This window comes from Brienomyrus brachyistius, unplaced genomic scaffold (genome assembly GCF_023856365.1).
Source record: "Brienomyrus brachyistius isolate T26 unplaced genomic scaffold, BBRACH_0.4 scaffold40, whole genome shotgun sequence".
NCBI classification, from domain to species: Eukaryota; Metazoa; Chordata; class Actinopteri; order Osteoglossiformes; family Mormyridae; genus Brienomyrus; species Brienomyrus brachyistius.
This window is the reverse complement of record NW_026042315.1, coordinates 597,101-622,576: the sequence shown is the minus strand read 5'-3', so window position 1 is coordinate 622,576 and position 25,476 is coordinate 597,101. Positions and strand designations below refer to the sequence as shown.

The 25,476-nt window shown below is 40.8% G+C and overlaps 2 protein-coding genes across 3 annotated transcripts in view; one reads left to right on the top strand and one right to left on the bottom strand.

The window, feature by feature from the left end:
• The window catches only part of LOC125722601 (cytohesin-2-like), a gene marked incomplete at its 5' end in the record, with an annotated part of 41,112 nt that extends 18,183 nt beyond the window's left edge, over positions 1-22,929 (bottom strand). Inside the window, one exon of the mRNA XM_048998789.1 lies at positions 22,815-22,929. Within this exon, the coding sequence (XP_048854746.1) occupies positions 22,815-22,929 (115 nt within the window). The remainder of the gene's footprint in view (positions 1-22,814) is intronic.
• Positions 1-25,476, top strand: part of LOC125722577 (G-protein coupled receptor family C group 5 member B-like) — a 392,822-nt gene that overhangs the window by 70,722 nt on the left and 296,624 nt on the right. The gene's annotated exons all lie outside the window — the stretch shown is intronic.

The following is a 25,476-nucleotide window of genomic DNA, read 5'->3' as shown; positions in this document are numbered from 1 at the left end:
CCAGGAGGAAGACCTTGAGGAAGATGAAGAAACAGATGAGGAGCTTCAGGAAGCAGAAGACACTGATGCTGCCACAGTGGACAGTTGGCAGTGCATGGCGGCATATGTAGCCAGAATATGGCTGCAGACTTTACAGGAAGATGGACCTGAGGAAAATGAAGAAGCTGATGTGGTATTCCAGCAGGCAGAAGATGCTGATGCTACCACACTGGTCAGGTTTCAGTGTATGGTGGCATCTGAAGACAGATCACAGCTACTGACTATACCAGAAGAAGGACCTGAGGAAGAGGACGAGACTGAAGTGATGAAGACAGATAAAACAAAAGAAGATGCCGATGCTGCTGAGAAGATCTACAGTGAAGAAGAAGTATCATTCCATGTGAATGCCGAAGATCTTTCTGAAGATGATACTGAGAAGAGCCACAAGAAGAAGAAGATGAAGTGGTGCTTCTTCTGCTGTCCCCTGCCCTTCAGAAGAAGTAGCAAGAGGCAGTAATTATAAGGTTGTGAATTCAGGTTTACAAATGACTTAAAGCAGTAATATAACTGCATTATTGACACCTTCACAATGCACTGTAATGCATCCATAAATATATTATAGACATGGGTATAAATATTGAAGAAAAAAAAGCATAACACATTATAGCCATGTTTATTATGGATTAATGGCCGATATAATGTATTATGAAGATATTTATTGTGTATATATAGATCAGAGCATTCATAATGCATTATCAAGATAGCTATAATGTGTTATGCCTTTGTATAAGTATTTACAGCCGTGTTTTTAATACTTTTATAAATGATTCATAAGGCATTAATTGGGTATTTATTTATTTATTAGTTATATGACTGCTTTAAGTAAAGTTAAGTAAAGTGTTTATTTTCTTTTTCTTAGAATACCCGTGTTAGAGCCCTGCATTGGGACTGGGATCCCGCGGGACCCAACGGAAAGTGATACTGTTTAAGTGTTAATGTAGCTATAAGATACGATAGGATAAGATATGCTGAGTTAAAATATAAGATAGGCTAAGACGAAATATATTAATATAAGCTAAGTTGAAATATAATAAGATAAGATAGGCTAAGTTAAAATATAATAAGATAGGTTAAGTTAAGATATGACAAGATAGGCTAAGATAAAATATGATAGGCTAAGTTAACATATGATAAGATAGGCTAAGTTAAAATATGATGATAGGCTAAGTTAAAATATAAGATGGGTTAAGTTAACATATGATAAGGTAGGCTATGTTAAGATAAGAGATTTGCAATAAAACATATTTACTTTTCAAACTGTGTCTTTGTCATCTTTTCAGTGTTGTGTCTGTCTTTGTTTGATAATTTCGAATCGTTAATTTATATCTGAGACTCTCCTAAATGTCAATAAGCAGAGACGGAGGAATGGGAGGAAGGTACGGTTAAGTATAAATGATAAAGTATTAAAATCACAGTGCTACCTTATTTTGACGCAGAGAAAGTAATTTCAGTGTTACTACCACATATGAGTTAATGGCTGCAAATATTGGTGTTACAAGTGCTGGTAAATAACGCGGCGTAAGTTTAACTCCGGTGTGTTTCTGAAAAACGCACCGCCTTCTGCCTGCTGTCATTCGGCGAACGTGTAGGAGGCTATTCTGGTAACAGGTAAAGTTGTCATTCACGCGCATTACCTGTTAGTAAGTGTTTTACTATATCACACACTTTACGTCCTTTATAGTTGTAGTCCGGAGCACTCTGTATCCATGCTAACTAGCTAGCTAATGTTAACATGACGCAGTACAGTCTTCCAGCTTGGGGATTCCCACCCCTGTCCGCGGCCAGTATTCCGAAGGGGGGTTTGCGGAGGTGTTGGTTGCAAATGCAAACGATCCCTTCATGTTCATGTGTTGTGTTCTAATGTGTAAATAAAAGATAACTATCAAATTCAATGTTTATGTCCTATTATACTAGATAAGACTAAAATAGTTTGCCCTGCATATGGATGCCATGCAGTCAGAGTATGATCAAGACAGGGTGTGAGTGTGGAAAAAAGACAAATGTAACAGTATTTGAGGGAGGAGTGTGAAGGAGGGAAATGTAGGGAGAAGGAGGTTCCTCGGAGCTCCGAGATGTGTTTGGCTGTAATAAATCTGGAATATAGCTATATGACATAGTTTTTGATAAAAACAGCATTTATTTTTTAGGTTTGTCGAGCTCCGTCAAAACAATTAGAACGAGTCCATTATGTAACTGGAACCCCTCTCACATATAAACACAGTGACACGCTACAGCGTTGGTTTGTTGTCTGAGGCTATGATACTGACCACAAACACATTCTCAAATTTCACTGCACCAATCATAGCATATGCAGGCAGAAAAACGATAGCAAAAAACATTCAGCATAAGACTCTAAAACTGTCTGTAATGTCTGTGTTTATCCAGTGGACCATAAATTAAAATAAGCTTTCCTATTTCAGTTTCTTTCAGATGTTATAAAGTAGTAAATAAAGAATCATATTAATTAACCATGTATTACTGACTATCAGACAACTTCAACAAGTTACCAAATGGATGCAAAATCAAAGATATTCATTTGCGCCTGGCACTAACCATGTATTCCTTCACAGTACTAAGCCATAGAAAGGGCCCCAATGAAACCCCTGCATTCCTGCATCGCAGATACTCTAATCTCAGCATTTATAAGATTATATTTGTACTACCTGCCAATTTTTATATTAGACGAGACTAAAAATTGAGAAATATCTATATGCAGAAGTAGTTTTTCCTGATAAGAAGGATAATGTCAAGACTGTCAGCATTTACAAATCGAATTATGACATATCTGAGTAGCCCAGACTGTCCGGAAAACAAAGCCGTACAGCATATGTGGATGACTAATGTACATACATTGTAATAAGTTTATAATCAAATGGATAGAAAAACGCTCAATAATAGACAGGATTCAGAGGGTAAATAAGGTGCATCATGTGGAAGAGAAGTTAGGTGGCGTTGGGGTGCATTGTGAGTTTCATCTGGTAGCTAGAAGGGAACAAACAGGGCTTCGGGGGGGGGGACTTCTCCGGCGGCTACATCGCTCTACCTTTTTCTAAAATTATTTATTTAAAAAAAAATCTTTTCTCCTTACACTATAATGGCAGGTTTAGGACTAATACAGTACAGTCATAACCAGTGTCAAGGATTCTATGCATTGCTACACAGAGACAAGTCCAGATATTGAGCCCAAGGCTAAAATTGTGGTTTACTTACAAGTGCACTTTGCTGGGCAGTGGGGGTGTTTGTCCTTCTCTGCTCACATTTTCCCCTCTTATCCTGTCTTCTCCTCCGCAGCCCTTCCTCCTTCTCTCTGTTGCTCTTATATTCCCTCCCCTCCAGTCATCTATGTTCTCCTTCCTCTGCAGTCTCTCCTCTTCTCCCATTCTTCAGTTATACTGTCTTCTCCGCTCTTCCTGTATCCCTCCTGTCTTCTGCTCCTGTCATCTCTTCTCCAGTCATCCCCTGCTTCTCAGTCATCTCTGCATCTTTTCTCTCATTTGTTTGCTTATTCTTTGATTGTTTGTGTTATTCGTTAACCCACCACCCAATGCTGGATGAGTCTTGATGTTTTTTGTTCTTTTTAAAGTTAGGCTTCTTCCTGTTTTTTGTGCCATATCTTCTGCCCTCTTCTGGTTGTGGCAGTGCATGACACGGCTGGAAAAATAGGGTTTTTTACAACACACACATCAAAACCAAAAGGATCAGGATGGATCCAAAATAAACAGCAAATGACCAGGAATGAACTAAATGATGGAATAAACACAACTAGAGAACTATATACATACATACAACATACAGCTATAATGAACCATCAAAGAACAGAAGCAGAACAGGCACTTAAATACACAGCTAACAAGACACAATGCAGGACAGTGAGAATCATAACCAATAACAAGGACTGAGGGCAACCCAGGAACAGGTGTTACAGTTAAACAGCACTGGTGAAATCAAAGTGACCTTTCAGCCACATGGTCAGCTCTGCATCGCCCTCTGCTGTTTGCATTAGAAGCTGCTTGAAATTCCCACTCTCCTTACCAACACCTCGAAAAGCCAGGCCTTGCTGTGCCAAGTACTTAACTTCAGAAGATTTTTCCTCACTTGCTGCTGCTCTTTCCAGCTCATCTGAAGGTTGAATATTAACAGGATTGACCTTCTGAATCCATGTCATCAGTGCTAATCTGTGGCACTGCCTGTCTTTATGTGCACTGAATTTCCCCAGTGCATTTTCCAGTTTCACATGCCAGTCTTCCCAAGAGCTGAATGTGTCTTTCATGCCAGTTTAGACATTTGTGTTACAAATTATTTTGCACAGTAGAAACAAAGAACCCCCCTTAAGACGAGGGGGGGGGGGGGGGGGGGCTGTAAGGGAGCCCAGTGTGATCTTTAAACCATTTCTCCTGAAAGCAGGGTCTCCTGTTTGATAGACGTGACATTTACATTTGGCTGATTTGGTGAAGGTCCAAGCTCCTCCCCCCTCCTCCCTAATACACCTTCATCTTCACCTGCCTGTCTGCTCTCTCTCTCTCTCTCTGTCATTGACTCACACTCAGTCTCCCTGATTAAATGCTGTATCTGAAATACACACCACAGGCCAAACTAAGAAGCATATTAAACTAACATCAGGATCAGGCTGCTGTGACGTCATTATTCACTCTTAACCATCAATATTTGCTCCTTTTCTCACTCCCCTCCATGTCGCCTGCATTCTCTGCCGTCAGCAGCCTCTTGCTGTCTCTCCCTCTTCATCTTTACTCTCAGCACAGCAGAGTTTACATGAAAGCAGTTATCAGTAAACAAGTGGTGCTTCTTGGCATGATGCTCAGGAATGGATTTCTAAGGATTTGTTACCTGAATGAGAATGATTAATATATGAAGAACCTTTGACTCACATACTGTATACGTCTATCATCTGACTGGCACTAATTATCTCACTGTCTGTACTTACTTTCCTGCTTTTCTGTGGTTGCCCAAAACCTCACGATTGTCACACTTCCTCTTCATGATGACAAGCTACTCACTGTGAATAAAAGTTGACTGTAATAAAACTACCTGCATTTACATCACACATTAATAACGCAAAATGCCTTAAGTAAGCAAGTATAGCTTTCTACAGTAATGGAATATAAAATTAATTAAACCTATTACTGTCTACAAAATAACACATTCAGCACTATATCAGACTTTACATCAGCTTTCTGACCATTATAAATATACCTGAGTGAGCACCGTTGTTAGTTTCTAGGAGAATGTGCAGTTAATAACATTTCCAGGTAATTTAACCAGCGTAACTGCACATGAGGCAATTATTATAATTATAAACGTAGTAGGGGTAGGGGGCGCTATAGAGCGAAAGGGTGACTACGCCACTCTGTAACTGTCGCTAAGACGGTTATTTTATAATCACCTTTTGCTGGTTTGATTTAATATAGAATGTATACTGTGAAATGTATGTCAGTGCCCTCTGCTGACTATTTAATTGATCCGTGTTAACCCTTGAATACATGGTTAGGTGACGGAATAGGGTAGGAGTAAATGCATGCTGGGAGATTCATGGAGTCAACTTGTGGTTTGTCGGCTTGTCACGGCAGGATCTGTAATAACACCTAAGCATTTGGTCAGAAGGCGCACACGGTAATTTATATTTATTGTATTTACTTGTTGTCTTGTATTGAAAAGTGGAATTGCGGTGATGTATGAGCCGCTGTTTAGCGGTAATATCATGGATCTTTTAGAATGTCTTGTAAGATTAAATGTAATGCAGGAATTTAATAATATGTTTATTTTATAGTTTTTCACGGTGTCTAGAAGAATAAAGACGGAATAAACTTCAACATCTGTCAGGCGTATGTTTTCTGTACCAGATGAAGAACTTTGGGAGCTGTTATATCTTATATAGTAAAGGTAACCTTACAGTAAATGACGTCTGCTGTCATCTGACGCTATATAGAAAATGGAATTAAATAAGATTAAATTTACCTTCTGCGAGGGGCACCCTAATATAATGATATATAAAATAATTATAATATAATATAATTATATAATTATAATAAATATAATATAATTATAATATAATAATACACTGCTGTCTGTCTGCCATACAATAAATAAAAGGGGGAATTGGAATTGCATTTGACTATGGAGAGAATGGTTGTCTATGGTGAAAGAGGTGTGGAAATTTTTACTAATTCACATAAGGGACAGCATAAAGGGTTGTTTAATTCAGTATCAGAGGAATTCATATATTTGTGTGATTATGATAATCACACTATTATAACTTGATAGTACATCTCTTGAATTGAACTAATTACAGTGTCATGTATAACACTGCACTTTTTAATACATTGTTTGGCAGAACAGACTGCAAAACTGTAGTCTCAATGGAAAGCTGGATGAAATTCCTAGGGTGGCGTAGTCAGCTGTCCACTGAGTCTACAGTTTTGTAGTTCGGTCTGTCACAGTCTGGCGCAGTTGACAGGATCATCGTCCTGAGAGCAGAGACGCGTGTTCAGTGTGAATGACTCTTCAGTTGTTTTTCTATTTTTAATTACCTTTTTATTCCTATCCATGTCTTTTTTTCTTTTTGTATGCTCATTATTCAGCCAGTACAGCTGTTTTTATTGTAGTCGAAAACAACAGTGAGTGCTAGTCACTGGCAAATCCCTTGGTTCCCGGTTCCACTCCATCTGTCCTCTGGTGGTCCCCTTGAGCTGTGGACCCCTTTCCAGTGTTGTGCAGCCAGATCCTCCTGAGCCGCACGGAAGCGGAAGTTGGCAAAGTGAGATGCGGCAGTAGGCCTATGCATGCAATTGACTGGAGTATGGAGAGTAAAGCCTTTCGTTTTGTTTAATAAAAGTTGTCCTTGTATTTTCTCATATGCGAGAACATCACAACTGCCACTGCACTTGTTGATGTGTAAGTGTGCCCTATTCAAACAATAAAGAGAAACTACATGCAGCACTGAAAAACTATTCCATGCCCAAAAAAAATGTAAACATTCTTTTTATATCAGAAGCTAGTCTCTGACTGAAATTTCTATAAATCTTAATATGAACTGATAGCAATTAACCTAAGAGTGCATGCTTGGATTTTAGTATCTGCATGTACTGTGGAACTAAAAAGAATCATAATCAACATATATAATTACGTAAATGAAAAACAAATACGTTGCATTTTCCTTAATAGTTTTGCACGTTGCCATAATTTATATTTAATTTAAAGTATGAAGCACCCAAGCAAAGTTTATGTTGAAATAATACTCAAGATTCTTAAGTCTTAGCTCTGGCACAGTGGTGGATCTAGAAAATTTTACATGGGGTGGCAAGAGATTTTAACAGAGTGGCATGGAGGTTCAGTGAGAAACCGACTATCATTCAGAATCGTGGAGCTCAGGAGCATACTTACACTGAAAAAGTGACAATTTATCTAAGCATTTGGACTCTCATGGTTAAAACAATGCTGATTGTACTTTTCATTATCACTGACCAGTTGTTTTTCTTTGTTGTGCTGTGCAGCAGAATGTTTCACAAACATATCCAAATTAAGAGCCTTTGCACGCTGATTCTCAATGCTCAGCAGAGTTTCCAGGTCTGCGGTGTTCATGCCCTATTGTGCTATTTTGAAAACATAGTTTTGGGTAAATATTAGGAGGTCATGGGTTGCGGATTTTTGGGCTGATTTCATAATGTTATACAGCAGCAGACTGCAAGGGGAAAAAGAAACTAATTATTATCAGTGCAAGTGGCTCCTAATCCTGAGTAATGCTGGATCTCTAGCCACCTAAAGTAAGAGACAGATGCACACGGAAAGCAGGGCTGCCGACTACCATGCATCTGGCATGACTTTCACGCTCTCAGACACTCACGCAAGGAATCTTCCACTATATTATTCCACTATAAGCCTAAATGTAGCTACATCAGAAGCGTTGGTGTAGTTTGCATACCCTACATACCATTTAGAACAGGGGTCACCAACATGGTGCCCACTGGCACCAGGATGCCCCCAAGAACCACATGAGTCACCCACGGACCTGTTCTAAAAATACCACAACTCACCAGTGGGCAGCGACTAAAATTTAATTTTATCTTGTTGCTATTCTTCTTTAATCACATTTGTATTTATATAGATTTGAAAATGACAATATCCAAAAAAGCATTTAAAACGTGTTTATTCTACATGAAGTTTAGATAAGTTTAGGTAAAGTCTGTTCTGGTAGCCTTTGTATGGCTCAGTACCCGTGAAGTAGCTCTCAGTTTCAAAAAGGTTGCTGACCCTTGATATATAGTATACCCCAATCATGGGTGATATATCCTAATCAGTAAAATAACAGTCGGCTAAATTCCGCATAGTGATCTCATTAACTGCGTGTTGTTGCTGAAATACATCACACAGACGTCGGGGGAATGTCAAATCATCAGAATATGTAAGATTTATACATTTGGTTAAGTTGAACGCATTTGCTGTTGAATGCAATTCCTATCACATTAACAATTACTGGTTGAAAAATTGCTGTTAGTGTCTTAAATCATACTGCTGTAAAAGTAAAATTTACAACAGAAATCAATATGCTTAGAATATGGGTTAAGATGGAAAATAATTTTTCCATCCCAATCATGTTGATGCAAATTTACAGCAGTGTGGATTCTCAGAAAAAAAGGTTCTCTGACATAAAGATCAGCAATACAGTGCAAATAACATTTAATTTCACATTTATACAAAAAAAGGACAGGGCATTTCGATGATAAAATCTGTAGTGAACAATAAGTCGCATCAAAACAAAACCTGGAATTCGGTCATGCTACCTTAAGGTTAAACATTACTTTGTGAGACCACATTATAAAGGCAAAGAATGTCTGCAACAACAATTTTGGGCCCAAATGTTTGAGTGGGCGATCATAGTCAAATAGTCAGTTGTTTTGTGCAAAGTTCCTTGTTCTGAAATAAATACTTTCTGCAATAGCACATCCAAACATATTCACACAGTCTTTATCGTTCAATGTGTAGAAGAACTGATCATTCTTCTCGTAGGCGCAGGTAGAGGTCAATTGCCTTATAAGCATCCAGAGGAACATCAAGACCATTCTCTGCCATGACAGAGGTGCACAACGTGAAGACATCATCATCACAAGCAATGTCACGTCTGTGAATGCAGTCATTTTCACAGTGGTTGACTTCTTCCTCTGGAATCTGGCACAAATAGTCCTGTGTGTTCTATAATTCTGGCACCAAATACATGACATCGGGACGTCTGTGGGGGACATGGTGGTTTCCTGAGGGCCGAATAAGGTGACAACTATGATGCTGATGTGGCGCGGGGTGAAAATGAGTCTGACACCCCTGTTTTAAGAGATCCGTGTTTTTCTTGCTGCCAGCATCTCATAAAAAGGGTCAGCGCTCACAGCAGCAGTGATGCTCTGTATCCACTTGTCCTTCTCCTCAGGGGTTGGCGCCGAGATGCGGTACACCACATGATTGCCCTCTACCAGGCGGCCGTCCGCCTCCGTTTTGCAGGCTTTCATCAGCTGTCTGCTGTTGTTAGGGATGTACAGTTCAAAGCAGTTAGGCTTCCTGAGATCCTTCACCTCACGGATGCTCAGATTCTCCAGCAGAATGATCACCCTGGGTTTCTTATCCGCAGTATGTTTAAAGTAGTAAAGGCAGTTATCCATCAGGATGAACCACCTCCTTTTCCATGTTTTCACCCGTCCTCCTCCCATTTTGAAGAGCCAACCCTCTCTGTCAGGGTTGAAGAAGGCATTGTTCCCATTGTCTTCAGGAATCTTGAATGGCTCATTCTTTATGCTCTTATAAAGATTTCGGAGGAGATCATCTGGCAGGTTGCCTCCATCATTGATTCCTCGATTCATGGAGATGAACCTGTCCACACTGGGCTTGTCTCACACATTTGGATTATGAAGGCTAGTGTTTAGCATGATTATGGAAAATGAAAGTACATAGCAAGTGTCAATGTTCTGGAAGACTCCAGGATTACATTGACAGTACCTCTGCGCAAAGGCCTCCATCATACTGTCAATCTTTTGTGCTTCTCCTGGCAGACGGAACTGCCTGAGAGCCTGTACCAGGTTGAACCCTACGAATTCATGAAGCCCAAGAAATGTTTGGAGGACTTGGATATTGAAGTCGTCTCTCTCACCCAGGTAATCCCCAATGGCTGTTTTGTTCAGCCCCTCTCCCTTGTATAGGAGCTGGGCGATGTCCTCAGACGTGTGCCGGAGAAGATTGTTTTGTACCATGAACAGGATACCCTTCTTAGGGTCCATGTTGAATTTCTTTCTTCCCATGGCGACATGCCTATTCTTTTCTAAGATTTGGCTGCGTTTGGTGCTGGATTCAAGGACCTCCACTTCCATGAGGGCCTCTCTCAGCGCCTCCCGCAGCCTCTGGATCTCCAGCAGAAGGGCTCCTTTCCTCAGCCGGATGTCCTCAAGTTCAGAGTGCTTCTCTGGACTCAGGTCCATGGAGACTGCAGCAGACAGGAAAAGGAGATCGTCAGCGGGTGTGGAGCTCAGCAGGTTGGCCATCTCTGCCAGTTTGGTTGTTGGTTCAACTCCCATGGCAGAGTAATCGTAACATTGTTAAGCCCTTGAGCAAGTCCCTTAGACCCAAGTGCTCTGACCCCAAACTCTCATCACTTCGGACAAAAGCATATGCTGAATATATGTAATCCCAAAGGGCAGTTACAGAAGACCCCAGGACCGGAGTAACGTGGGAAGCAATTACTGACGCCTGGAAGCTTTGGGGCATGCAAATAAACTGCATCCAAAGGCAAATGGCTAATAAAGAATGCTCTGAATGCCAGGCATTCGTCCAGCAGTGAGATCGTAGAGATAATGAATAAAGATAAAAAGTGTGAATAAAGATAAAACATTTTGATTGTATTTGCGAAGCGATGCTGGATGTGCTGAGCTCGCCGGGAAGGTCATGTGGTCCGCATTCCCTCCCCATGCACACGTGATCAGCTCAATCACACCGAAATTGTCGGTTTGCTGCCCTTCAGGGAAACAATCTAAAGGGTGTTACGGGAAAAGTAATCGATGCAAGAGCCAATGATGTTCTCCTGGTGCCTACCCTTGTTTATGTTATCGTTACTGACACAAACAATGATGAACGATAATAAGCATTTATAAGCCATGATGACCGCACCATTAATGTGGAGTTGCACTAACGTCTGTTTTTATAGCTAACCAGCAAGTCAACCTCTCACCCTGGTAATGCAACAGCGCCGGTTAAACAATACGTTTACACAGAGTGCTTGTGATCAGTGGCCTATACTACGAATCAGGGTTACTGGCTTATCGAGGTAACTTGACGGATTTAAGGTACCACAGTTTAAATGAACTTCATATTTGTTCATCGGGATGTCTGAATCGGTGCTAATCAGTACTACGATGCCAGTTATGCAATGTAGTTTTGATAAAACTTTTCTGTCATTTAACATAAGAGGAAAAAAATAATTATACTGTAGTCAAATTGGCTGATATAAAATCGTTTAAAACTGTGACAAATTTTGCCTTTTTTTTACAGTGTATACTTCCAGTCACAAGGTAGCAGATACGGATTTCTGAAATAGCAAAGATAAAGGTCAATGAATAATATCCCTCATCTCTTTTAAAACTATAGGTACGATGCTGTTTTGATATGCTGTCTAGGGTTGGAGTGTAACAGTATTCACGGGAAAGGGGAATGGGATAAAGGGACAAACAGGGTGAGGGCAAGAAGGGAACACCAGTGGACAAAGGGATATTTTTTGTATTTTCATTTTTTTTCATGTATAATACTGACACTGAACAAATAACCCGGTGCAAAAGACTTTGGGAGTGACCACAGCCAAAATAACAAACAAAATCCCCAACTATCAAGTGCGACCCACAGCTAATCTCACCTAAGTGCAAAAGAAAAGGAAACCAAAAGACAAACACTCCACCTCACTCCCTGACCAAATAAACAGAGTCCAACACACACTTGCAAAACAAAATAGCAGTCACTCCCTATGCAGCAATACAATCACACATACATAACTTACACACAAGTCAAAGCAACAAGGGGGCTAGTGAAGACGTAAACCAAAGGAAACCAAGGGGGGAGACAGCATGCCAAACTGAGGTCGCGGGGGGGACCGGAGCCTGTCCTTGGAACAACAGGCGTAGGCAGGAACCAACCCTGGGCAGGAGTCAACACTCTGCAGGGCGCAAACACTCACAACTCAGATTTGCCAATTAACCTACCCTGCACACTTTTGGACTGTGGGAGGAAACCGGAGCCCCTGCTGGAAGTCTTTCCCCATTCACCAGATTATATTGCCAGAAGACTGAAAATTAGATATCAAATACTAGAGTGACATAAAAACAAAAAACAAGTTTGCTTGTAATGAGACGCAAAACAGAAGATTATCTCTTTTTATATTTTGAGAAAACATTTTAACATTTATCCAACCGGTCAAATGGTTTAATACTTCATACAGCAGCATTTCTAAACTCATTCCTCAGCCCACCAGACAGCTCCACGTTTTTGCTCTGTCCCAGATCCCTGCATGCATGAACCAAACAGTCACCTTTTACTGCTGTGCTGAGAGCTTGGACAGAGCAAAACTGTGGATCTTTGCAGTGGGGTCCAAGGACTGGGTTGAGAAACCCTGGCATAGAGGAGACTGCAGTGAGAGCCAAGAAAAAAAGAGATTAGAGAGGAAGGTAAAATGCTTCTATTAGCATGGCAAATAAGCTGCAAGTACAGACCCTGTGCTTCCATTACAAACAAAAAGCCTGTATGACCCTCCTAAACACACAAGTCAGATTAACTTAACCAGGGGAAATAAGCATAAAACTTGGCAAAGACTAGACTATGAAAAGGGAAGGTGAACATCATACTTACACAAACTTCTGCTAAAGAAAATGGACAAACCCCTTTTAACTGAATCAAGTTACTTAAGAAAATTAATAATTAAAAAATGAATAATACAAAAATAAATCAATAAAAATTAAGAAAAACACAATCATGCTTTGAACTAATACTGCAGTCAGTCCTAAATATTCCCATGACATTCTTTTCGTCACGATGCACACTCGGTACATACTGGTTGAAAACCATTTATAATCCTTCATGTACCAGTCTATGATGGAGCACCCCAACCTGGGCCGCCCATCCAACATGGCAGATTTCTGCCTCCTGGCCCCGGAGACTAACAGACCAACCTCTGGAAACAGGGAACCAGGGGGACATGGGCCGCTGACTGGATGGGCGACCAGAATCAGGTGAAGCAGAAGGTAGACTCCACAGTAGAGGACCGAGGAATGTAGACCAAAACCAGGGAACCTGAAGTGGCAAGAACACAAACCAGGACAGACATATAAAACCCAAGCAAAGGCATCAGTGGCACAGCCCACCAGCTTGTGAAAGATGGCTACCTGGCATCATGAATCCCTTAATCAAAAACCTTTGTGATGGCAACTTTGCCACCCAGGACTGATCCCTTCTAAAGACCTCAAGTTTCAATGCAAGGTTTCCGAAATGTTTTGAAACATTAGTCCATGTGACTGCTGTGGTATTGTTCCAGGCAGGGAAAACAACTTAGGAGAACATTTCCGTGCATGTTGGGTGTTTGTGGTACTGTTGGGCTGAGGGGGTAATTGAGTGACTATTAACCTTTGAAATCCAATTATATTATTTAAACAGATTAGTAGTTAGACAGTGTGATTTAGATGAGGATAAGGATGTTTTATTGTCATTACAAAACGTGTTCTATATGAAGGGAACAAAATGAGGCACTCAGATCCAGTGTATTAGCAATAATAAAATAGAAATAAAATTGAAAGAACAATACAATGAATAATATGGTATAATAAATAAAATAAAATAGAATAAAGACATTAAGATAGATTCCATTAGGAGAATTTAACCATGGATGTAAAGTAAGCAGGTGTGAGTGTAGCAGAGATTACTGAGGTCTGTGTGTAATAAAGTATATGTGACACTGGCTGAGGAAGCAGCAACGTGTGTGTGTGCAAAGTCACAGTAATAACCTGCAGCACTGAGGGATCTATTGCAGCGAAGCCCTGACATGTAACACTGGTGATGAATAGCAGTGTTAGATATAGGTATAGTGAGGTACTTATAATTATAGTAGGTGTAGGATCAAGGTCTGGATTAGATTTACATACTGGGCAAATCTAGGTTACACATACACACACAGGTTACATATAAATTTAAATTTAGGGGCAGTGTGTAGCTCGGTGGGCTTTAAGGAAACACAGACTACACATGGAACAGCAATGACTGAGCTGGGGAACGCAGTGAGGGCAGGCATATTTATACACAGCACACTAATCAGCAACAAAACAGGGGTACAGGGTTAGGATGGAGAACTATAATGGGATACAGGAGAATTAGGAGGGTTACAAAGGGCCAGCAGCGACCTCTGCTGGCATGAGTTGGAGGAGACATGAAAAAATAAGAGATTACAGATCATGACAGGAGCAGCAAGCACAGCAACAGTGGGGTCATGCTCAATTATCACACCACATATATAAGAACATAACATAAGAACATAAGAACTATACAAACGAGAGGAGGCCATTCGGCCCATCAAGCTCGCTTGGGGAGAACTAAACTAATAGCTCAGAGTCGTTAAAATCTTATCTAGCTCTGATTTAAAGGAACCCAAGGATTCAGCTTGCACTACATTATCAGGAAGGGTATTCCATACTCTGACTACACGCTGTGTAAAGAAGTGCTTCCTTAAATCCAGCTTGAAGTGTTCTCCCGCTAATTTCCACCTATGGCCACGAGTTCGTGTATTTAAACTAATGCTGAAGTAACTATTTGCTTGAACAGCATCCAAACCTGTTAGAATCTTATATACCTGGATCATGTCCCCCCTCAGTCTCCTTTGCTTAAGACTGAACAGATTTAGCTCAAGTAACCGTTCCTCGTATGACATTCCTCTAAGACCAGGAATCATTTTTGTGGCCCTACGCTGCACCTTTTCTAAGGCCACAATGTCCTTTTTAAGATATGGTGACCAAACCTGCACACAATATTCTAGGTGAGGTCTCACCAAGGAATTGTATAATCTTAGCATTACCTCCCTTGACTTAAACTCCACACACCTGGAGATATACCCCAACATCCTATTGGCCTTTTTTATTGCTTCCCCACACTGGCGAGAATGGGACATGGAAGCATCAACATACACACCAAGGTCTTTCTCATGATCAGCTACCTTTATTTCAGTGACACCCATGAAATACCTGTACTTTATATTTCTGCTCCCTAGATGGAGTACCTTACATTTATCGATGTTAAATTTCATCTGCCAGGTATCGGCCCAGTCACTAATTAAATCAAGATCCCGCTGTAGCTGCTGAGCCACTAATTCAGTATCTGCTACACCACCCACCTTGGTGTCATCTGCAAATTTCACCAGTTTACTGTATATATTGGTATCCATATCATTTATGTAAATTAGGAACAATAGTGGTCCTAAAATCGAACCCTGCGGTACCCCACTATGAACGCAAGCCCACTTTGACATTGTGCCTCTTATAACTACTCGCTGTTTCCTATCTGTTAACCAGTTATCAATCCAGGTCGCTACGGTACCTAAAATACCTGTCGCTTTGAGTTTAAGTAGGAGCCTCTTGTGGGGGACAACATCAAAAGCCTTTTGGAAATCTAAGTAGATGACATCATAGGCCTTCTTATCATCAACTTCCTGAGTAGCTTCCTCAAAAAACTCCAACAGATTTGTTAAACAGGATCTACCTCTCCTAAATCCATGCTGGCTATCCCGCAAAATGTTATTAGAGTCCAGGTAATCTACCATTTTCTCTTTGATTATAGCCTCCATAACTTTACCAGTTATACAAGTTAGACTGATTGGCCTATAGTTAGACAAATTACTTCTATCCCCTTTTTTAAAAATAGGCGTTATGAAGGCGTGCTTCCAATCAGAAGGTACCACACCTTCAGATAAGGATTTTTGAAACAGTAAAGTTAAGGGTCGGCAAATAATATCCCTCATCTCTTTTAACACTATAGGTAAGATGCCATCAGGACCCTGTGATTTATTTATTTTGAGCTTAGCTAGGCTTTGCAAAACATCTGCTTCAGTTATATATATATTAGCTATAGACAATGCTGGATAGGTAATAACTGGTAAATTACTAAGGTCCTCAACAGTGAATACCCGTGCAAAACTATCATTGAACTCATTTACTATATCAATGTCGTTTACTATTATAAGACCCTTACTATCCTGCAGATTAGTAATTTCAGGTTTTAGAGCTCTTTTAGAGTTAAAATACTGGAAGAAACTTTTAACATCATCCTTAGCTTCCAATGCAACCATCCTTTCGACATTTCTTTTAGCTCGTCTAATATCATTTTTTAACTCAGTCTGTAGACTTAGATATTCCTGCTTAATTCTGTCAACGTCAGTTATTTTCCATTGCTGGAACAAAGCCCTTTTCCTCCTTACTTTATGCTTTATTTCCCTAGTAAACCACCTAGGTTGCAATTTCCTAGATTTATTCTTGCTGGAAACAGGTATGAAGTCCTCTTGCACTTGCAATAATGTGCTTTTAAAAAATTCCCAGGCCTCTTCAACAGTTTTGTTATTTAACTCCATCCAGTTCACAGTTTCTAGTTTTAGTCTCATACACTTAAAGTCAGCCTTCCTAACATTATATATTTTTGATTTGGACTTAGCTCTTCGAACACTAAACTTAACCTCAAATTTGACCATGTTATGATCGCTACTGTCAAGTGGTTCTAAAACGTCTAATTTACCAATCCTGTCCTGGTTATTAGAGAGAACAAGATCAAGAATGGCATCTCCCCTGGTAGGGGTGTTAACAAACTGAGTAAAAAAACAATCCTGTACTAATTCCACCATCTCCAGTTCATTTTCTGAAGAGCCAGTGACAATGTCCCACTGCATTCCTGGTAGATTAAAATCACCCATAACTACCACATCATTTTTATTGCTCATAGTCCTAATATCACTGTATAACAATCTGCTTTCCTCAGCAGCTATATTAGGTGTTCTGTAACAAACACCGACAATTAGGCTATTTGAGTTTTTAGCATCTAATTTTACCCATATTGCTTCCGTAGTTTTATTTATATCAGTAAGTTCCCTTGCCTGCAAGTTTTCCTTTACATATACTGCAACACCACCTCCCTTTTTTCCTATACGATCCTTACGGAACAACGTGTAACCATCCATATTATATTCTTGTCCATCCTTTTCACTCAACCACGTTTCAGTTACTCCTATAATATCATAAGAGTCCGATGAGATAAAAGCCTCTAAATCATGAATTTTATTCCTAATACTTCTGGCGTTTAAATACAGACAACAAAGGGTAGGCCTATTACGGTGCCCACTTACAATATGATTATTTGGGGCTTTCCGTTTCCCCCCACTGACATAGTTAACTAACCTCCCTGCCCCCCCAGTCCCTAGTTTAAACATTCCTCAACTACTCTACACATACGCCTCCCCAATACACTGGTTCCCCTCTGGTTCAGGTGCAACCCATCCGGCTTGAACAGGTCCCACCTGTTCCAGAAGGTCCTCCAATGCCCCATAAACCTAAACCCCTCTTTCCTACACCATCCTTTTAGCCACGCATTTAATTTCCTTATCTCAGCTAACTTAGCCTGACTTGCACGTGGCACGGGGAGTATTTCGGAGAATACCACCGTGGACGTTCTGCTTCTAAGCTTATTGGCAACTTCTATAAATTTATCCTGCAGAACAGCCCTTCTACCCTTGCCTATGTCGTTGGTGCCAACATGCACCACGACAACTGGATCCACCCCAGCTGGGGCCAAAAACTTATCCACACGATCTGGAAGGTCTCCTACCTGGGCACCAGGCAGGCAAGACACCGTACGGGACCCTCTATCACGCGTGCACACATAACTGTCTACTCCCCTAATAATGGAATCCCCCACTACCACAACCTCCCTCTTCCTGGGGGGAGGGGGCTCCTCAGTGCCCAAGGGCCCACCTGCCTCCCCAGTCCGTTCCGGCTCTAAAGCTGGAAGAACCTGAAACCTGTTCGACACAGTCACCTCAGGTGATGCCGCCTCTGCAACGTGTGTACGCCCCTTCCTGCGTCTACGACCTACGGTCACCCAGCTCTCTCGACCTCTCTGCTCTTCATTCTCCCCCCTCCCGGCTAGTGGCGTACACACCTTCTCCCTAAAAGGCGTATTAACTTGCTCCTCTAACTCACTGTTGCATTGGATGAGAGCCAGTTGCTCCTCAAGGCCGCGAACCTTGACCATGAGCGAGTCCACTAGCTTACATCGCTCGCAGATGAAGTCCGACTGGACACTAACGTCCAGAAGGGCAAACATGTTGCAAACGCAACACTGAGCCGGCCCCATAATTAACTAACTCACTATGACCCCGTACTCCCAGCCCAGTAAATTTATATAGCGTATTTAACTTTAAAGATTAATTCGCGTACCGTTAAATGCAATAAAGTGCCGAGTACGCTAAAATAAGTTACTTGGGTTGAAACGGAACTTAATTCTTATTTTTATTTAAAATTTTAAATCCGATAAATTTACTACTACTTGCCAAAAGAACTTCTGCCTGAACCAAGTATGAACTAAAAACAAAACGAAATCGAAGTTGCTCTTGGGAGGTCGAAAAACCACAAAAACCCCCTCACAGCAGGCTACTGCCGGAGCGGGGAAAAAAGTGGAAAATGTCCTCCCGGCCCCGACTGGCGACCGGGCAAAGCTCAGGAGCAACTGTCCTTTTCTGGCGCTGAGTAACGTTACCGACGTTAGATATTATTAGCTATTTCGCCCCGCCGGTGTTTTTTACGGAGTTAAACGCGAACAGAAAACGCAGCTCACTGCCCGTAACAATCGCGCTGTTAATAAACAGACAGGACAGACAAGCACTCACGCCGACCAAAATAAGAACAATAAATAGAAATAACACAGCCACCCACTAAACAATTAAAGCACACAAACACTCAGAAAATACGTTCCAAACACCCCAAAAACAATCACAAACAATCCCAAAACAATCGCTGCAGCTCAACACCACTCTCTCACAGTATCCCAGCAATCTCTCGCAGCAATCCCAGGATGCCCAGGGTCAGCCTCCTATGAGAAAACATTATGAAAATCTGTTCCCAAAAATTGTTCAAACATCAGCTTGACTGAAACATATGACTGGTTGTATCTAGGCTACACTGGCACTGACAGCAGAGTGTAACAAATTACCAGCTACGACATATATCTGATGATTCAGAAGAAAGACAAATTGAAGAAACAAAGTGGTTAATTGTATAATAATCAAATCATTTCATAATCATGTAATACATAATATGTCACGATGGGAAGAGGGACAATCAAAGAGCAGCCTTGTGGGTTTTATTGCTGAACCAAAAGACATGAATAGAACCCAAGAGGAGGAGGAGAGCACAAATAGGAGGGAGGGAGGAAGGAATAAGCAGGAGGAGTTGGGGAGAATCTACTAACACGGGGAGCAGAGAGGGGTCCTCCTCCTTTTTGGGTGAAACTAATTGCTTGTGACATGGTAAGAGGCAACTTCTTTCTTGAGAGAATTTCTTTAAAGGGCAAGACAACCAAAGCTGTAAATCTAACAGGAAAAAATACCCTTTGTAGAATTCTATGTGAAGACCCTCTGGGCCAGGTGCCCTGCCGCTCTGCATTGTTTTCTTTGTATGTACAACTTTGTACTCCATAATTTTAATATTTTATCACGAAGCCTGAAGAGCAATATGAACTATATCATGCTTTAAGTAAATTGTCTCATCCTTTATTAGATTTAAACACAAACACAATCCACAGCAAACTGTACTTACAGCCTTCATCCTGCTCTTCAGTCTCTGACGTGCTGCATCTAAATGGGGACTCGTCAAAAAGCCAAGTGGAGCTGTCATGAATGAAGGCCTTATTGAAGCTTCCCCTGCCTGACAGCAGGTTAGTCTCTCATTTGACTAAAGTATATTTAACTTCTACAGAACTTTGCAGGCTCATCTAGGATGGAGAATTTCTGCTGCTGAGCGCATTTTGACCTTGAGGAGCAACTGGCTCTCATCCAATGCAACAGTGAGTTAGAGGAGCAAGTTAATACGCCTTTTAGGGAGAAGGTGTGTACGCCACTAGCCGGGAGGGGGGAGAATGAAGAGCAGAGAGGTCGAGAGAGCTGGGTGACCGTAGGTTGTAGACGCAGGAAAGGGCGTACACACGTTGCAGAGGCGGCATCACCTGAGGTGACTGTGTCGAACAGGTTTCAGGTTCTTCCAGCTTTAGAACCGGAACGGACTGGGGAGGCAGGTGGGCCCTTGGGCACTGAGGAGCCCCCTCCCCCCAGGAAGAGGGAGGTTGTGGTAGTGGGGGATTCCATTATTAGGGGAGTAGACAGTTATGTGTGCACGCGTGATAGAGGGTCCCGTACGGTGTCTTGCCTGCCTGGTGCCCAGGTAGGAGACCTTCCAGATCGTGTGGATAAGCTTTTGGCGCCAGTTGGGGTGGATCCAGTTGTCGTGGTGCATGTTGGCACCAACGACATAGGCAAGGGTAGAAGGGCTGTTCTGCAGGATAAATTTATAGAAGTCGCCAATAAGCTTAGAAGCAGAACGTCCACGGTGGTATTCTCCGAAATACTCCCCGTGCCACGTGCAAGTCAGGCTAAGTTAGCTGAGATAAGGAAATTAAATGCGTGGCTAAAAGGATGGTGTAGGAAAGAGGGGTTTAGGTTTATGGGGCATTGGAGGACCTTCTGGAACAGGTGGGACCTGTTCAAGCCGGATGGGTTGCACCTGAACCAGAGGGGAACCAGTGTATTGGGGAGGCGTATGTGTAGAGTAGTTGAGGAATGTTTAAACTAGGGACTGGGGGGGCAGGGAGGTTAGTTAACTATGTCAGTGGGGGGAAACGGAAAGCCACAAATAATCATATTGTAAGTGGGCACCGTAATAGGCCTACCCTTTGTTGTCTGTATTTAAACGCCAGAAGTATTAGGAATAAAATTCATGATTTAGAGGCTTTTATCTCATCGGACTCTTATGATATTATAGGAATAACTGAAACGTGGTTGAGTGAAAAGGATGGACAAGAATATAATATGGATGGTTACACGTTGTTCCGTAAGGATCGTATAGGAAAAAAGGGAGGTGGTGTTGCAGTATATGTAAAGGAAAACTTGCAGGCAAGGGAACTTACTGATATAAATAAAACTACGGAAGCAATATGGGTAAAATTAGATGCTAAAAACTCAAATAGCCTAATTGTCGGTGTTTGTTACAGAACACCTAATATAGCTGCTGAGGAAAGCAGATTGTTATACAGTGATATTAGGACTATGAGCAATAAAAATGATGTGGTAGTTATGGGTGATTTTAATCTACCAGGAATGCAGTGGGACATTGTCACTGGCTCTTCAGAAAATGAACTGGAGATGGTGGAATTAGTACAGGATTGTTTTTTTACTCAGTTTGTTAACACCCCTACCAGGGGAGATGCCATTCTTGATCTTGTTCTCTCTAATAACCAGGACAGGATTGGTAAATTAGACGTTTTAGAACCACTTGACAGTAGCGATCATAACATGGTCAAATTTGAGGTTAAGTTTAGTGTTCGAAGAGCTAAGTCCAAATCAAAAATATATAATGTTAGGAAGGCTGACTTTAAGTGTATGAAACTAAAACTAGAAACTGTGAACTGGATGGAGTTAAATAACAAAACTGTTGAAGAGGCCTGGGATTTTTTTAAAAGCACATTATTGCAAGTGCAAGAGGACTTCATACCTGTTTCCAGCAAGAATAAATCTAGGAAATTGAAACCTAGGTGGTTTACTAGGGAAATAAAGTATAAAGTAAGGAGGAAAAGGGCTTTGTTCCAGCAATGGAAAATAACTGATGATGACAGAATTAAGCAGGAATATCTAAGTCTACAGGCTGAGTTAAAAAATGATATTAGACGAGCTAAAAGAAATGTCGAAAGGATGGTTGCATTGGAAGCTAAGGATGACGTTAAAAGTTTCTTCCAGTATTTTAACTCTAAAAGAGCTCTAAAACCTGAAATTACTAATCTGCAGGATAGTAAGGGTCTTATAATAGTAAACGACATTATATATATTATGTGGTACCTTGGGCGGAGCTTAATTCTCCGCTTCTGACGTCATAAGAGGAAGTAGCGTATCCTTGATTCTGATTGGTCGAGAGTTTATGCCCATATATGGTATCAATACATGCTTATGCCACGTTTTGCCGATAGGGGGCGACATGGTTTTGGGAGATTGCCGTTATGTCCATATATGGTATCAATACATGCTTATGCCACGTGTTGCCGATAGGGGGGTTTGGGGGATTAAACTTTAATAGAATAAAAATACATTACATGTATTTTATTAATGTGCTTTTTTGATTACGTTTTTAAGGTATAATAAAACATAGAGCAGGATAATGGCAAGCTAGCGCATACACGTTCAGCGGGGGCGTCCGTCCGCCCCGTGTTGTTAGTAAGCACCGCGGCGTATTTTAAAAGAAAGCACCCAAATGTTTTAAAAGAAGAAAGCACCAAAAGAAGGAAAACCCTTAGTGTTATTTTAAAAGAAAAAGCAGGGTGAATTTAAACAAACATGCCCGAAAGAAGCAGCAGAAGAGCAAATGTAAACAAGCGAAAACAATAAACGTACACCCCGTCGTTTTAAAAGAAGCGATCACTCATTACATTTAACCAACACGAAAGACTTTAGTTATATTTACCAGGTTTGAGAAAGCATGCAAGCGGCAAACTTTTAGAAGAAATAGGACGAAACGATCCTGGAGCTCCGACACATGCAACTACTCTGTTTGAACAACGCGGGGCGGAATGGCCGATCGCTAGTCCGGCGTTTGGCGCATGCGCACCATCGCCGACTCCCCTTTCAAAATGGCGACGCCGGCGGAGCGCCTGTTTTAGCAAATAAAACCCCTATAACCGTAATGTTTTTAAGTAATGAAGCACTTTTCTGTCAATGTGAATAATAAAGTAAAGCGCTCTGAGCATTTTCGATAGCAATAATCAGGAAATAACGCGGTTAATTCTTGTTTAAACGAATGCATGCTCTCACTCTTGTGTGGCGCACGCGCGTAGATCCACACAGCATTTCCTTTATTGAGCCAGCTCGTTGCGTGAAGCAGCTGTCAAATGGCTACCAGCGGAAATTGTTGTCGTGATGCGAACCGTTGGCCTGGATTGTGAGAAGCATGCCGCCATTCTGGCAGAATGCACACTAATTCTATATTTCATATGCTTATTTGTAAATAGTGTAAAATAATCTATTTCTAATTTAAATAAAAGTCGATCTCTAACCCCCCGGATTGCTTAGCTACAATTAGCTAAATTTATCTACGTATGGTTAATCAAAAGGTATAAACAGAACTTGAAAAGATGTATGACAACACATGCTGATCTTTTATTTCAAATAAGCCTCTTTAACCTCATCGTTTTTAAGCAATGAAACTCTTTTCGGCTAATGTGTTATTTAAAATAAAACATCTTAAGCATTTCGACAACAAGAATCAAGGAATAACGCTGGCGATCCTTGTTAAAATAACTCTCCATGTCGCGCTTGTGCTGGCAGCCACGACACCCACACACCACTGTCTTTTATTGAAAACAGCTGAGGCAAGTCGTTTTCGGAACTGTAAAATGTGTATACAATAAGTAAACGTATGTAAAAGAAGTATAAAATGTGTTATAAAGCACATAGCCAACATTAATTAATAAAGAATTTAAGCATAATACCCCAGACGTACCACGGCCTATAGCCGGTAGAAAGAGAGCTATCCTACGGCCTACAAGATAAAAGCATATGGCACCAAATTGGAATCAGTAGTCTTTAAAAGAATAAAATACATTATATGAATTTATCAATGCGACATTTTAAATACGTTTTAAGGCATAATAATTTTAAGGGGTCACCGGATGCGTCGAGCTTTTCTAGCTAGAGAGGAAAGAGAGTCGGGCAGTTTTGAATGGTAAAAGCAGTAGTTGTGTATTGTTAACGGTTTATTTTTAACAAAATGTCCTATTTTATAACGATAAAAACACAGCAATCCTGTTTTATGGGTATTTATGCGTATTGCATGTCTAGACATGTCGATCAGCTAATGGCCGCGGCAGTGAGCGATAAGCCTACGAGAAGGAAGCGTCAATTGACAAATTGACAAATTGTTGCAGAGTGCGTGTAACATCTCGTTTAACCGCTGGTCCTGAGTGTGACAAGCAGACAGACAGCATTCACGCACCGGCAGAAAGCACATTACGTCTATTTGTTAATCTGTTTTATTCGTAAATAGTATAAAATAATATATGTCTAATTGAAATAAAAGTCGATGTCTAACACCACAGCTCTGGGACTCTAGCATAGCCCCGGGCGCCCCGCTGCGGGCCTGTGGGGCTGGATGAAGTATCTAACTTCAATTGCTTAATCAGCGGGGTAAAGTGCCGTAACTTAAACGGGGGTATGACACATTAGTATAAAGTTTTAAGCCAATAAGATTTAATTAATAAAATAATTTAGTTGTATTTTGTTAGTTTTATTTTCAATAAAACACACCCAGCACATTATTAATGTAATAGATGTAGGAACTAGTGAGCGGTACTTCAAAAACATTTAAAAAACTTTGTTAGACTAATACCTTAGTTATTTTAATAATTTAAGGGATAAAAACATTTGTCGTGTTTGTCAATGTGTTATTTTAAGTAAATGCGTTATTTTCCAACGCCAAAACCCCTGTCATGTTTTAAGTGAGAAATGATATGGACTAGCAACTGTCTCTGGGGGGAGCAACCCCGGTTAGGTACTATTAAGCAGCATTTAGTGACATGCATCAAAACACATTTTTAAAAACTTTGAAAGAATAAAGTCTTAGTTATTTTAATAAATACGTTTTTCAGTAAATGTTTATTCACGCGCATGCACACAAACACACACACACACACCCCGGAGGTCGGGGGGCTTTAGAGTTTAACTTTAGGTTGCTGATCGCAATGTGTGACCAAACCCCAAAGCACCCTAACTTAGTCGTTTACTAACTTATCGCGAAAAACAGACAGAAATAGACTTGTAAATTCTAAAGAAAAGACATTAACTGTTTTTTGTTAATGTTTAAAGGTATACAAACTACAGTTGTATCGGACACGCACACAAAAACACTAAAAGAGTTTTGCTCAGTCAAAAAAAAAAACACCAAACATATATTGTTCACGCTTTTTATTAAAATGTATAAGGATTGTTTTGTTATAGCGAAATTTTTAATTAATATGAGTGGGATATAAGTCATTTAGGCAACAAGATTTGAGAAAGAACCTAAATAGTGGCTGGAAATGACCAACCAGGCAGGCAGAAGTGTGCTTTCCTTATCTCACAAGTCATGGAAG